Source organism: Eptatretus burgeri, chromosome 10 (genome assembly GCF_056783735.1).
Source record: "Eptatretus burgeri isolate ZD-2024b chromosome 10, Ebu_testis_v1, whole genome shotgun sequence".
Lineage (NCBI taxonomy): Eukaryota > Metazoa > Chordata > Myxini > Myxiniformes > Myxinidae > Eptatretus > Eptatretus burgeri.
This window is the reverse complement of record NC_140970.1, coordinates 7,996,232-8,010,364: the sequence shown is the minus strand read 5'-3', so window position 1 is coordinate 8,010,364 and position 14,133 is coordinate 7,996,232. Positions and strand designations below refer to the sequence as shown.

At 44.7% G+C, this 14,133-nt stretch overlaps 1 protein-coding gene across 11 annotated transcripts in view; it reads right to left on the bottom strand.

The window, feature by feature from the left end:
- LOC147017918 (AN1-type zinc finger protein 4-like) overlaps positions 1-14,133 on the bottom strand; it is a 39,555-nt gene that overhangs the window by 9,547 nt on the left and 15,875 nt on the right. For 4 of the 11 annotated variants that reach the window (XR_015062188.1, XR_015062189.1, XR_015062194.1 and 1 more), the window contains 5 exons: positions 12,770-12,941; positions 11,289-12,063; positions 8,994-9,095; positions 8,104-8,180; positions 2,106-2,488 (listed from right to left, as the gene is read on the bottom strand). Coding sequence is in view for 4 of the 11 variants with exons in the window: in XM_085897006.1 (XP_085753132.1) it covers positions 2,228-2,488; positions 8,104-8,180; positions 8,994-9,095; positions 11,289-12,063; positions 12,770-12,941 (1,387 nt within the window). In the remaining 7 variants the exon portion in view is untranslated. Of the gene's footprint in view, positions 1-2,101; positions 2,489-8,103; positions 8,181-8,993; positions 9,096-11,288; positions 12,064-12,769; positions 12,942-14,133 lie in introns of those variants that run through there. The other 7 variants (XR_015062190.1, XR_015062191.1, XR_015062192.1 and 4 more) reach the window with 4 other exon arrangements.

Genomic DNA, 14,133 nt, shown 5'->3' with positions numbered 1-14,133 from the left:
ACAGCCCAGAGGACTGAAAACACTCCTTGCACCTCGCAGGATGTGTCAACACAGTTTTCAGGCATCTCAGTAATGTAAGGATCTGTGCTAGTCATACTGTTCAGCATCAAAGACTTGCACCAAGCCATATTCAAGCATACTTGCAGATTTCTTCTTGAAAGACATGATGGCCATGCACAGGTCTACAGAAGACGCAATGAGTGATGTGCCAGAGTTTATGTCCAGGAAGCTGCGAATTTTGGACGTGGAAGTGTCATAATGTTGGGGTTGCTTTGCCAAAAACTTTTGAATCAACTCGATCCACATCCTTGCAATCTGACAGCAGATTGACAGATTAATGAGATCTTACAGCAAAGTGTTGCCGACCCTTCAACCTCATGGTCCAGGAATAAACTTCACACATAATACTCCTGCTCACAGGGCCAAACAAGGAACGTTTTGTGAATGCCCTAGCCTGCCATTTCACCAGATTTAAATCCAATTGAACATCTTTGGGATGGGATATCATCAACCATCGCATTTGCACTTTGCCAAGACAGCCACAGACCCTTTAAGAGAGGGAACAGGAGAGGATTGAGCAGGGAATGCCATTCCACAGGCTCAGATTTGAGTGCTACAATTGTCAATGCGACGACAGTGCAATTCAGCGATTGCTGCCAGAGGTGGATGTATCTGGTATTGAGATCATTACTTCTACATATGGATCACTAGGTGAAAACATATGCCACAATGCAGCATTAGGTCACAATGAAATGGGCACGTAATTATTCAGCATTTATCTCTTCGAGGTTTGCACCTCATTTATGGGTCATTCCATGTCAAATCATCAAAGAATCTGCCGTCATCTCTCAGATTTTTGTAAAACTTTGGGAACCAATTGGGACCCATGAAAAACGGCAAGAACTCAAATATTTTTGCTAACAGCCTCTTAATTAGTGAGATACAGACTAACGAACTTTGGACTAATTAGCATGACGTCGCGGATTCAAATGGCCATATCTCTAAAAGTATAACACCTAGAGAGCAGGTTTTGGTGTCATTTTAAAGGTATTTTCATGCCCTATGAATTTGTCTGGGCAACATTTTCCTATCTCCAACCACAAAAAAAGTTATCACAAAATATAAACTTCAATCGTGAATCCCACAAAAAATGTATCCTTCAAATTTCCTCAAATTCATCCCAGAGGTATCTTATGATATCAAGAAGCTTCCACATAAGTTTTGTGATGGGTCCTCCAATAGTTTCTGAGATATGAGCAATAATGTACATGTACGTTTGGCATATAGGTTCGAAAATCAGCATTTGTAATGTATTATACAATCATTCTAACCTAGCCATGACAGGGGACACAGGGAACGACCATCAATTGCTTTGAAGTATCATATACTTTCATTTTCAACTGGGCCTGAGGGGAAGAAACAAGTGCTGCTGTTGCTGCATTGAAGAGGAAATTGAAAGCCGAAGTCAGGTTAGTGAACACTGTGTACTTGAACTCACTTATTGATTGTATAATACATTACAAATGCTGATTTTCGAACCTATATGCCATACGTACATGTACATTATTGCTCATATCTCAGAAACTATTGGAGTGCCCATCACAAAATTTATGTGGAAGCTTCTTGACATCATAAGGTACCTCTGGGATGAATTTGAGGAAATTTGAAGGATACATTTTTTGGGGATTCACTATTGAAGTTTATATTTTGTGATAACTTTTTTGTGGTTGGAGGTAGGAAAATGTTGCCCAGACAAATTCATAGAGCATGAAAATACCTTTAAAATGACACCAAAACCAGCTCTCTAGGTGTTATACTTTTAGAGATATGGCCATTTGAATCCGCGACGTCGTGCTAATTAGTCCAAAGTTCGTTAGTCTGTATCTCACTAATTAAGAGGCTGTTAGCAAAAATATTTGAGTTCTTGCCGTTTTTCATGGGTCCCAATTGGTTCCCAAAGTTTTACAAAAATCTGAGAGATGACGGCAGATTCTTTGATGATTTGACATGGAATGACCCATATGTTATTTCCATGTCACATAAACAAATCAACAATCACATGTGTATGGATGTGGATACCCAGCAGGATTACAAACAAAACCTGCCAAAGGGTGGAGGAGCTCCTTGTGAGCCAACGGCCATCCATATCAAGTGCCCAACTGTGTCTGCGGATGTCCTTTTTAGGAGGTTTATGGCAGGATTCCCACTCCGGCCACTGAAAAACACTTCATTCCACAAAACCGACAAATGCAAAGAACACTGAAAACCCACACCGTGGGAGTACCTCCTGTGTTGTTGCCCTTCGCAGGGCAGCACACCGGATGACTGGATTGGGGCAAAGCCTTTGGGACCCCCATTCCTCAATCATGGGAGGAAAAGCACAGGGTAAACTTCCTGGGTCAGATTGCGGTGGTGTGTGGTAGAGTGGTTCCGAAGTGTCGCCCAGCAGATGGCGGGCCTTCCGGGTGGGTGCCTGGAATGTCCTTTCCTGAAGAGAGGATTATCAGCTGACTGTCATCATCTGAGCTCAAGTGTTTGAACATCTGTATTGCAGCACTCTCTGAGGTTCAGAGACCAGATAGTGGGGAGATAATGGTGGGTGGTTACACCAACTATTGGTCTGGTCGCTCTGATGGTGACCATGTCCAAGGTGTTGCTGTAGCTGTGTCCAATAAGCTGGCTCCAATGATAATTGTGGTAACACCAGTCAATGAGCAAATTATGATTCGAAGAATTTGTCACTCCTTGGGTGTCGTTTCCGTGGTTTTTGTATGTGTTCCGACTGAGGTGAGTGATCTCACCGTGAAGGATGCATTCTATGCGCACTAGAGCTCCCGAAGAGCACTAGAGCTCCGCACTAGAGCGCACTGGTTGATCAGTACTCCAGGTGAAATACTCTTCTCGTCTTCAGGTCAGGTATGGGAGCATGTGCCAAAACAGCGCGTCGCTGCGTCCACTTTCCGCCGGTACTCCAGGGGCCTCCGTCTGGCCATCCCCCAGGCAGATGCCAGGCCCATCCCCATCTCCTTGAGATGATGGTCAACCTGCTGCAACCATGAGGCACGTGGTCGGCCCACTGGCCTCCTCCACTCATGAGACTCCCTCGCTGAGAGAATCTGGTGAGCAGGATCAGCGTCAGGAAAACGAGCCACATGTCCATACAGCCGCAACTGACGCTCACGGACTATGCAGGTAACAAATCTCATCCGAGTCTCTCTCAGCAACCGCTCATTGGACACAAAATCCGACCAGCGATAGCCAAGGATTCTCCGAAGAGACCTGGTACCAAAGGAATTAAGTCTCCGTCTCAGATCCTTGGTCAGAGTCCAAGTCTCGCACCCATAGAGCAAGACTGGAAGTACCAAGGACCTGAAGACTCGGACTTTCGTCCTCCCGCACAGGTACCGGCAGCGCCACACCCCATGATCCAGTGAATCCATGACTCCCCAGGCCCGACCCAGACGTCTATTGACCTCTGACTCGCAGCCAGCAGAGACATGAATATCATTGCCAAGGTAAGTGAATCTCTCCACGACCTCAACATCCTCACCACAAACAGACACAGACAGGACAGCAGCATCCAAGATGTCACCGAAAGCCTGGATCTTAGTTTTGACCCAGGAAACCCGTAATCCCAACGGCTCCGACTCCTCATTCTGCACCTCGAGGGCCCCCAAGAGGATGTCTAAAGTCTCCGCAAAGATGACTGCATCATCTGCAAAATCAAGGTCCGAGATCTTGACATTGCCAAACGATGCACCACAACTTGATCTCTCCGACATCCTCCCTAAAATCCAGTCCATACAAGTGCTGAAAAGTGTGGGGGCAAGTACACATCCCTGACGAACTCCAGTAACAACTGGAAATAAGTCAGAGATGGTACCACCACACTTCACAGCACTCTCAGTACCAGAGTAGAGTTCAGACATTAGATCGATCAGTTTTGGTGGCACCCCACGAAGACCAAGAATCCTCCAGAGGACATCCCGATTCACTGAATTGAACGCTTTACAGAGATCAACATAGGCTGCAAGCAGCCCCTGCCGAAACTCTCCTCTGCGTTCGGTGAGGACACGAAGTGCAAGGATACGGTCAATCGTTGACCTCTTTGGTGTAAAGCCTGACTGCTCTGGACGCTGGTGCTCAAGCAGATGGTGGCGAACCCTCTCAAGAATTATCCGAGCAAAGACCTTGCCCGGCACTGAGAGCAGCGTCACCCCTCGGTAGTTGTTGCAGTCTTGGCGATCACCCTTCCCTTTCCAGAGAGGGACAACAAGGCCCCTCTTCCAGTCAGTTGGGATGATGCCTGTGTTCCAGGCAGAGCACAAAACTGCATGCAACGACACGAGTGCAGCATTTCCACCAGCATTGAGAAGTTCAGCATGGATGCCACAGATCCCTGGAGCTTTGCCCCGTTTCAACTGGTTCACCGCAGCCCGTGTTTCCACAAGCGAAGGTGGACCACAGTTTGCGGATTTCAATGCATCGACTGGCACTGATAAGAACGGTTATAAATGAGAGATGTGTTGGTCCCCTTGGGTCTGGAACTGTGAACCAGAATAGCACCAATTTCCTTGACTTTGCAAGAAGACTTAGGGTGGCTGGTTCATGGTTTCAGCACCCACAAGCTCATCGCTGGACTTGGTATACCAATGGTGGTGGTGTGCCAAAGGAGATTGACCATGTGCTCGTTGATGGTCACTGGAGGATGATCCAGAACTGCAGGGTCTACCGTAGTGCTCAGTTCCTCAATACCGACCACAGGCTTGTTGTGGCAACTCTGAAGTTTCAGCTTAAATCCGGGAGAATGTTACCATCCCAGCCGAGGCTGGATGTTGGCAGACTCAAGGATGAGAGGGCAGCTGAGGAGTTTGGAACAGGATGAGGGGGATTTTGGGGGTCTGGGTGTTTTGGGAAATCCTGAAGAGTTGTGGAGTGCCTTCAAGACCACAATCCTTGATGTTGCCAGTGGATGCCTTGGAACTCATCATCGGGCAAAGAAGAATTTTGTCTCTCAAGGGACACTGGATAGCATTGACCAGTCACAGGACCAAGCTTAATGGCACAGCTGAGATGTTCAGGGAGTTGAGGCGTAAAACTGTACGTGCACCGAGGGAGGACAAGTAGGCCGATGTACGAGGAATCTGTGAGGGGGTAGACATTACCTGTGGTCAAGTGATTCTCATCCTGCTTACAGGGGAATTCGTGCATTGCATTCCTCCAAGCCCGTCTCTCAGTGTGCTCCAGTGAGAGCGGAGGGTGGTGAGCTCTTGACAGAGGAGTCCGAAGTGAAGGCCTGCTGGTCCACTTACTTTGAGCGGCTGTACCAGGCTGACCCACCAGCTGTTGAGTTGGATGTCGGGGTGTAACGATCCCCATTGCTGACCCTCCAATCAACTGTGATCCACCTTTGTTTGTGGACACAAAGGCTGCGTTGAACCAGTTTAAATGGGGTAAAGCTCCTGGGATCTGTGGCATCCATGCTGAACTTCTCAAGGCTGGTGGAAATGCTGTACTCGTGTCGTTGCATGCAGTTCTGTGCTCTGCCTGGAACAGGCATCATTCCAACTGACTGGAAGAGGGGCCTTGTTGACCCTCTCTGGAAAGGGAAGGGTGATCGCCAGGACTGCAACAAATGCCGAGGGGGGGGACGCTGCTCTCAGTGCTGGGCAAGGTCTTTACTCGGATAATTATTGACAGGGCTCGCCACCGTCTGCTTGAGCACCAGCACCCAGGCTTTATACCAAAGAGGTCAACGATTGACCGTATCCTTGCTCTTCGGGTCCTCACCGAACGCAGACGAGAATTTCGGCAGGGGGTGTTTGCAGCCAAAGTTGATCTCTGCAAAGCGTTTGATTCAGTAAATTGGGATGTCCTCTGGAGGATTCTTGGTCTTCGTGGGGTGCACCAAAACTGATCAATCTGATGTCTGAACTATACTCTGGTACTGAGGGTGTTGTGAGCTGTGGTGATGTCATCCCTGACTTATTTCCCATTGTTACTGGAGTTTGTTAGGGGTGTGTACTGACCCCCACACTTTTCAGCACTTGTATGGACTGGATTCTGGGGAGGATGTCAGAGAAATCAAGCTACTGAGCATCGTTTGGGAATGTCAAGATCTCTGACCTTGATTTCACAGATACAGTCATCTTTGTGGAGACTCTGGATAACTTTTTCAGGGTCCTCCAGGTGCTGCATGCGTCGTCGGAGCTGTTGGGATTACAGATGTCTTGGGACAAAACTAAGATCCAGGCTTTCAATGACATCTTAGACACTGCTATCTTGTCTGTACCCATTTGCGGTGAGGATGTTGAGGTCACGGACAAATTCACTTTCCTTGGCAGAGATATTCATGTCTCTGCTGGCTGTGAGCCAGAGGTCAAAAGACGTCTTGGATTCACTGGATCATGAGGTGTGGCGCTTTCGGTACCTTTGCAGTATGACGAAAGTCTGACTCTTCAGGTCCTTGATGCTTCCAGTCTTGTTCTATGGATGTGAGACTTGGAGTCTGAACAGGGATCTGAGACGGAGACTTAATTCCTTTGGTACCAGGTCTCTTCGGAGAATCCTTGGCTATTGCTGGTCGGATTTTGTGTCCAACGAGCGGTTGCTGAAAGAGACCCAAATGAGATTTGTTAACTGCATCATCCGTGAGCATCAGCTTCAGTTGCATGGAAATGTGGCTCGTTTTCCTGTCGCTGACCCTGCTCACCAGATTCTCTCAGCGAGGGAGCCGCGTGAGTGGAGGTGGCCAACGGGCCGACCACGTGCCTTCGTGGTTGCAGCAGGTTGACCAGCATCTCAAGGATATGGGGATGGGCCAGGCATCTGCCTGGGGGATGGCTAGACAGGGGTCCCAGGGGTACCGGCAGAAAGTGGACGCAGTGATGCACTGCTCTGGCACACGTTTCCATACCTGACCTGAATCACATGTTCAGTTTTTTTTATAATGCTGGAGAGCACATGCCAAGACCACAACTTCTCAAGCTCATAAAGAGGCAAACATGGCACTTGGAGTCCAGCATCCCCAACAGTGATGGAGTTAACAGACAAAAATTTTACTCTCAAAATACCTTCCAACACCATATTGTCATGTTATAGCCATCAGGCCATCCCAGTTGCCTCGTGCAAATCACGGTGATCCACGTAAAACAGCCGCCGACTCATTTGGTCGCCTGCGACCAGACCATGTCCCCATCACCACGATACTTCGCCAGCAGTGGGACAACTGAACCAGTAGATAGCCACGCTGATTTGGTGCCGTGTGTCTGATCTCCATTATGACAGAGCTGACTCGCAATGCGCATGGCAGGCATGGCATGGCTGTGTCATGGGACATAAAACACCCAAACCTAATGTCCCTTTCATGGACATGCACAATTATAACCACAATCAGAACCACCCAAATTCACTCCGAGATCAAGTGGTTTTATCGTGAAATCAAGAACACAAGAGCAGGAATACAAATTCAGCAAACAATTTGTAATGATAAAAGCACACCCGTTAACCCATACTCTAAACACACTTATGAAACAACAAACAAATGGTAGATCCTTGATTTTCGAAGTTCTTCATGGGCCCAGTCATTCTGAGAGAGAGAGAGAGAGAGAGAGAGAGAGAGAGAGAGAGAGAGAGAAAGAGAGAGAGAGAGAGAGAGAGAGAGAGAGAGAGAGAGAGAGAGAGAGAGAGAGAGAGAGACAGACAGACAGACAGACAGACAGACAGGCAGACAGACAGAGACGACAGAGACGACAAAAAATACCCAGGCAATGCCCGACAGAACACTGTCGGATCGCTAAAAAGCACTGAGTCAACGACCTTGCAGCACTTCAAGCCGGCCTTGGAGGAGGAGGAGTGGGTATAACTGGCAGGGTGTAGTGTGGTGGAGCATGGTGCTGGAGGGGCGTTGTTCAAATGGGGAAGTTCCCGTACACTTCCACACAGCTTTCTTCAGCGACGCTCCAGGCTTGTCCCTCCCTCCACACTGTTGCACCCACTTTTATAAAGTTTGCCCCCGCCCTCCGCATATAAACCTCTCCCATCTCAGCTGCTATTGGCTCATAGGCCAGTCCACGGTCAGGGCAAACTCTTCCTAGATCTCACCTGCAGGGTTGCTGGTGGCCAGGAGTGGTCGTCTCGGGTATTCCGCCAAAACTTGCGCCTAATGGCCGAACAGAATGCTAAAAACAACATTAAAGACGGATTACAAAGGAAAGAGCATTAAAATGGGTGACGGGGATGGCAGTTTTCGACACAAACAATGGGGAGGGTGGACGACATCTTTCTATACAGAAAGCGACGCATATCTAATATCACAATTAAATTACCTCAAGCTTACTCGAATACAATTACTTTGGGAAATAACTAATCTCCCCAATGAAATCTTAGCCCCGAGAAGTCATTTCCACAACAGTCTTCAAATCACAAGCAACCACATTATACATGACAAGATAAATTTGAATGCCCAAACGTCTGGAAATGCCACAAAGCATCACCCGAGGGAATCCACAACTCAAAACCTTGTGGTCTACCAGGCCTTCTGTACAGCCGGGATGATTTCACATCAAGACAAAAAATAAATGCAAAGAAAGCTCACCGTATACAATAAAAAGCCGTGCACCATTACAGCGTACATTGGGTTTCTCTTGGTCAAACATAAGAAACACACAAAATGCTATTCAACGAAATGCTATTCAGTTTGTCAAATTTATTTTCACGATAGTGGTATATTCTTCAGTTTATCAAAATTCATTTGATGGCAGGTCAACTGTATTTAAATTATCCAACTCAACGATGACTGTGGGATAATCATCATATTCCTTTCAGTGACACCGACACCTTTTCACCACATCACATATCCTACAATCCTGAAAATCCAGCCTTATCTATCAGTCCCAAATATGATTGATTGAGAACGAAGCATCAGAGCCTTTTATCCACTTAAGTATTATGACCTTTACATCGATTATCAAAATAATGAAAACGAATCTCACTTGAAGGGTTGTTATGGCCTGTGATGTGGGGAGGTCGAAAATGTGACAACGATGACTCCTTGTACATCCTTCCTCTACAATCAACTCCAGATTTTGTACCACCTGAATGGGGTGACGACAGGGAGGAATGGTATATGTTGTGGTTGATGGGGTGGAATTCACCATACTGACCACAACAGAGATATTGCCACTAAAATGCATTTAATTAAACGAAAATCACAATCTCCAACCCTTTTCCTCATCCATTAAAGGCTCCCCATTCTCCTATTTCTCCCCACCCAGGATCTCTTAACAGGAAGCGTAGTCTCAAGGTCTGCTCGCTCACCACAGGCAAGTTGGTGTTTTTTTGTTTTCTAGGCCTCGTTTCTGGCCTCGCTCCCCACCCTCTAGCAACATGCTTTGTTCTAAAATTCCACACCCGGTTAAGCTTCCCGATTCTAAGATGAACCATCACTTGCATTCACTCATCACTCTAGTCTCTTGTGTGTGAAATAACCTGTGTCAATTTGGCTCGTACCCCTCCAAGAGGGCCTGCTGTCCAGTCACCTTATGTCTTAGTCCATACCCACCCTTGCTCTCTGGACTCCCACCGACTCCTTGTCCCTCCACCACACCCAAGTGCTTTCCTTTCTGCCACTCATCTACTCATGTGAAGTCTGCATTCTATATCCCTATTCAGCTTTGATCCACACTATGGTGCCATTTCGCTTCTGCATGTATGCATACAATTTTTTTCTATTATTTCTAAAAAAGATCTTCCTCACGAACCAACTTTTTCATCAATTTTACACCTTTGTCCATGTGTACATAATATGTAGATTGCCCCCAAAACAAAAATACTTCCAGCTTTCATTTTTCTAACAAAGCCCAGACAAACTCAAACAACTCATTGCTTTAAACAACAATAACCTCAGCAAGTGATGGAAACAATGACAGACGATATAAACCAAACAATCTCTCCTAATTAAATAATCTCAAACAATCTCCCCTTCAATCACATTCACCATCAAGAGAGCTGAAAATATGACAAAGCTATACCAACCTGCCATGATGCGGAAACCTTTAATCATGGAACAACGATTCCAGAAGTTGAGACATTTCAGAAATCATTAAAATACAAATCGATGCCAATTTATTAAAAGCAAATTAAGGAATGCTATTTGTATCACAGCAAATACACCATGTAGTGGCATTACATTTTTTGGAGCAAAAATACAAATATAAATAAAGTGAAAACTTAACGTTAAATCCTCAAAGTGAAAACTCACCAATAAACAGTAAATGAAACTTCGGCAAATTTCCCAGTAATTTCTATAGTCAGCCACGTCTCGTCAACGACTGGCTGTGAAATGCACATGATATCACATGCACTTGGATGGGAAAGCCTGGATACCTACTGGAATGTAACAAAATTTGAGGCTTGTTGGCTTTTCATTTTAGAATTGAAAATTAAAAATTTAGTCCGATAAGCCACTCTTGTAATACCTGGTTATTAAATACATATTTTTTTGAAACAACCCGTCTTGAATTTTATTGCATGATGATCAATTTGCACTTTTTTTTCTTTTGTATATGAATTACAAGCTCATGGAAGAGCGAAGAGACAATGGACAAAAATGAAACATACTGACGGTGCAGTTGCAGGTGTAACGAACAAACCAAAAGAGAAGGAAGAAAGGAGGAGGGGAAACCTGTAAGTAGGAGAGCTGGGTTCTGGCCAAGTTAATGGGGGTAAAAAAAAGTATTGTGGGTAGGAATGGGGGATGATATGAGGTGCTAGTGCACTACCTGCTCGAAACCCTGGTGGGAAGACTCGTTATGACCAGCCTTGGAAAGGATGTTCCACAAACGGGAAAAGAAAGAAACAAGAGTGGAGACGGGCAGTAAGCCGGGACCATGATAATTTAATCAGGAAGTGGTAAAAGGCTCTGCTATGGAGTTTGGTGATGAAATGGAATATTCGGTTGTAGCCCGTTAATATTCCCACCTGAAACTCTGGCTCATGATGTAGGGAACCCAGATTGAAATCCCAGATGTCTTTGTCCATCTTTGAATGCCTTTGCAATTCATATAAAAGTATAGTGATGTCTACTAATGTCTTTCTCCTGCATGTGATATGTATACAAGCTATTCCAGGAGTTTGAGGCCACTGAAGGAAAAAATAAAATAAACTTTTAAAAAAACAAATAAATAAATAAAATCCGAATTTTCCAGTTAGTGCAAAATAGCTGGCGAATATGCATTCCTTTTTACAGGAATAAAAATTAAAACATCCTGCATGAGACAGACACATACCATGATCAGTGGACGATGGTAAGGGAGACCAGGTGACCTTGTTGATCTCGTTTGAACTTTGTCTCACCCTCCTGGGTATCTTAGAATTTTTGCACCGACTTGGACAGTTGATAAGAGCAGCCATTTTGTACCGGCTCTCACCACAAATGCTTGGCCTTTTTCTGTCGGACAGGGAACATCGTCCTTTTGGCTCTTTACTTGGGGGTATTGAAGAACTATGAAATACAGGACAAGCAACTAGGTCAGCATTAAGTGGTGCTTTTTCAGGTTCATTGTAACGTGTAAGGTGCGGCATCTTTTGAGTCTTTGCGGGTATGGCGGCTGGAGTCAATGCCATGGCTGCAAGTGAGGCCTCGAGGCCATCAAAATTGACTTCTTCATTTAGTGATGAAGTACGAGCACAACAAGACTTCTTTGTCGTGCCGCAGACACTCACACGGCTGAGTTGTTCTGCCAAGCTGTCTGCAGCATCAACTTGTCCAAAGCCATCAAGTGATGACGCATTGCAACAAACACCTAACAAAGACGACGTCGGTGATTGCTCAACATCATTTCCAGCAGAGTTGTAATCCGGCAACAAAGTGCCTTGAAAGCATTCAGGCAATGTTGTGGTTCGTGCAGGCATTCGTATCACTTGACCCTCAGGGCGAGAAATTGTGCAATGTACGTCGAGACTGGGGAGCAAACAGCGACTGTCATGGGAAGGTGATAATGGTGAAATGCCAAAGTGAACCATCGGAGATCGAGGGCATAACTTGGCATCATCTTTCTTGGTCTGCAAGTAAAGTAATCATCAAAATTAGTTTGTAATTTTCAGCTACATGAAGTTTACAATCAATCGTGTGCAGTATAGAATAAATGAATTGTGTTCCCCATGATAAAGCAAATGCATGTAAAATAAACAACAAAGGCAACGGTATGCCATTGCAAATCCCCACGCTTCCTACCTAAAGCAAAGTTGAAAGACACCAGAAAGTTCCATCAGGAATGACCTAACATCAAATTTAAAGTTAAAAAAAAAAATTATTTCGACCCCTGTGACCTGAAGTCCCCACCCCCTGGGACAGGAGAAATGGGAATCAGATCCAAACAAACAAACAAAAAAGAAAAAAAAAGTTACATATTTCATGCATCCCCCAATGTTGATTGCATATACAAAGTTTCATTTAAAAAGGTTTTAAAACATGCCCACAATTGCACGTTTTAAACCCGCCTCAAGGCCCTCAGGGGCAAGGCCAAAAATTATACTGTTCTCACACCTTCTTGCCATGTGATCATAATTACCGAGTTTGGTGAATTTCTGTACAACTATTTAAAGAAGATAACGTGATGGACACAAAGACAGACAGACAGAGCAGATCACAATATCCCCCCCCCCCCCCGTTTTTTTGTAAGCACTTGGATAATAACTGCTTTTTGATGATCATCGAATATACACGAGGGAAAATCCATGGTTATTTTCACTTATGTTCACCACATACCCGCTTGCTTGTTGATCCAAATTGAAGCTGGCTACGAAGAGAAAGCATTTTCTTCTTCATCAATGCATCTTCTTTGAGACGCTGTCCCTTTGTTGTTCGTGGTGCTTTTGCCTTCCCCATCTCAGATACCCCAGTTGGGGAACCAGTGCATCGCTCGTACAAAGAACTTTCGCTGCAACATGCCATTAACACAGATGCTTGTTAAAATGCAATTATAAATGTGGGTCAAACAGCAGTGTTGCTACTTTATGGGCTTTTCATTAAGAAATTGATGCTTAGCCTTCAAGCAAAAGCAGATTTCAGGTTTAGGTTCCACCAACTCACCTCTATATATTCAAAAAACATCCACTGACTGGTACATAAATAATAATCACAACATGATATAACTCGAGAGTTCATAGAACACCTTACCTTGCACAGTCTTCAGATAAATATCTTAATAACATAACAAGGGAAAAATTATAATTTACAACATGGGTAGGGCCGACGAGTGGCAAATTTGATTTGGTGCGATGATGTAAAATTTCGTAACATTTTGTTCAAGCATTGCTAAATAAAAAGGGGTTTAAAAGTGCCAAAAAGGTGCTTCGTGTTCTCGTGTTCATGTGTACAATTCAATGGAAATCAAAGACTTTAAAGGTCATAGAGAAATAAAAATTCCAGAAGTTTACCGCTGTTCATGAAGTCTTATACACCACCTTATTTAACATATTGCAATAATTCTTTATGCCTGTTCGTGTCCTTGAAGATATCCCTAAATTCAGTGTTAAAATATATATACTAATAATATTAATAAGTAAAAATTATCTCACTCCTCTCTACACATGCGTGATCAGGACAAATTCAGAGGCAAAGTACTGCAAAACAAAGGAAAAAGGGTGGGGGGGGGGGGAAGAAAAGAACTGCTCAACTGAAGATTCGTTTTCCAAATCATGTTCAAATATAGCATTCAATTGAAATGAAGTTGTTGTTGCTCGATCAGAAAGTGATGATTTTATAGGGTGGCCATAAAATCTGGAAACACAGATAATATGTCATTCTGTTAGTTTGAAGAGAGGGAATGGTTGGACGATAATTTCCCTAACTGGATTAGACGACATAGCCCTGTGGAGTGGGCTGCACGCTCACCAGAACTCAACCATCTTGATTACTTCTACTGGGGTACGCTGAAGGCACAGGTTTATTCAGTGAAAATTAGACACGAATCATCTGAGGCAACGCATCACGGATGCATGTGCAGGAACTGATGGAAATGCTGCGTTAATTCATTGCAATTTTGCACAGCGCATTGAACTGTGCATTTCTCATGAGGGACAACACATTGAACATGATATGTTCAATGACATTACATAACATGTGTTATA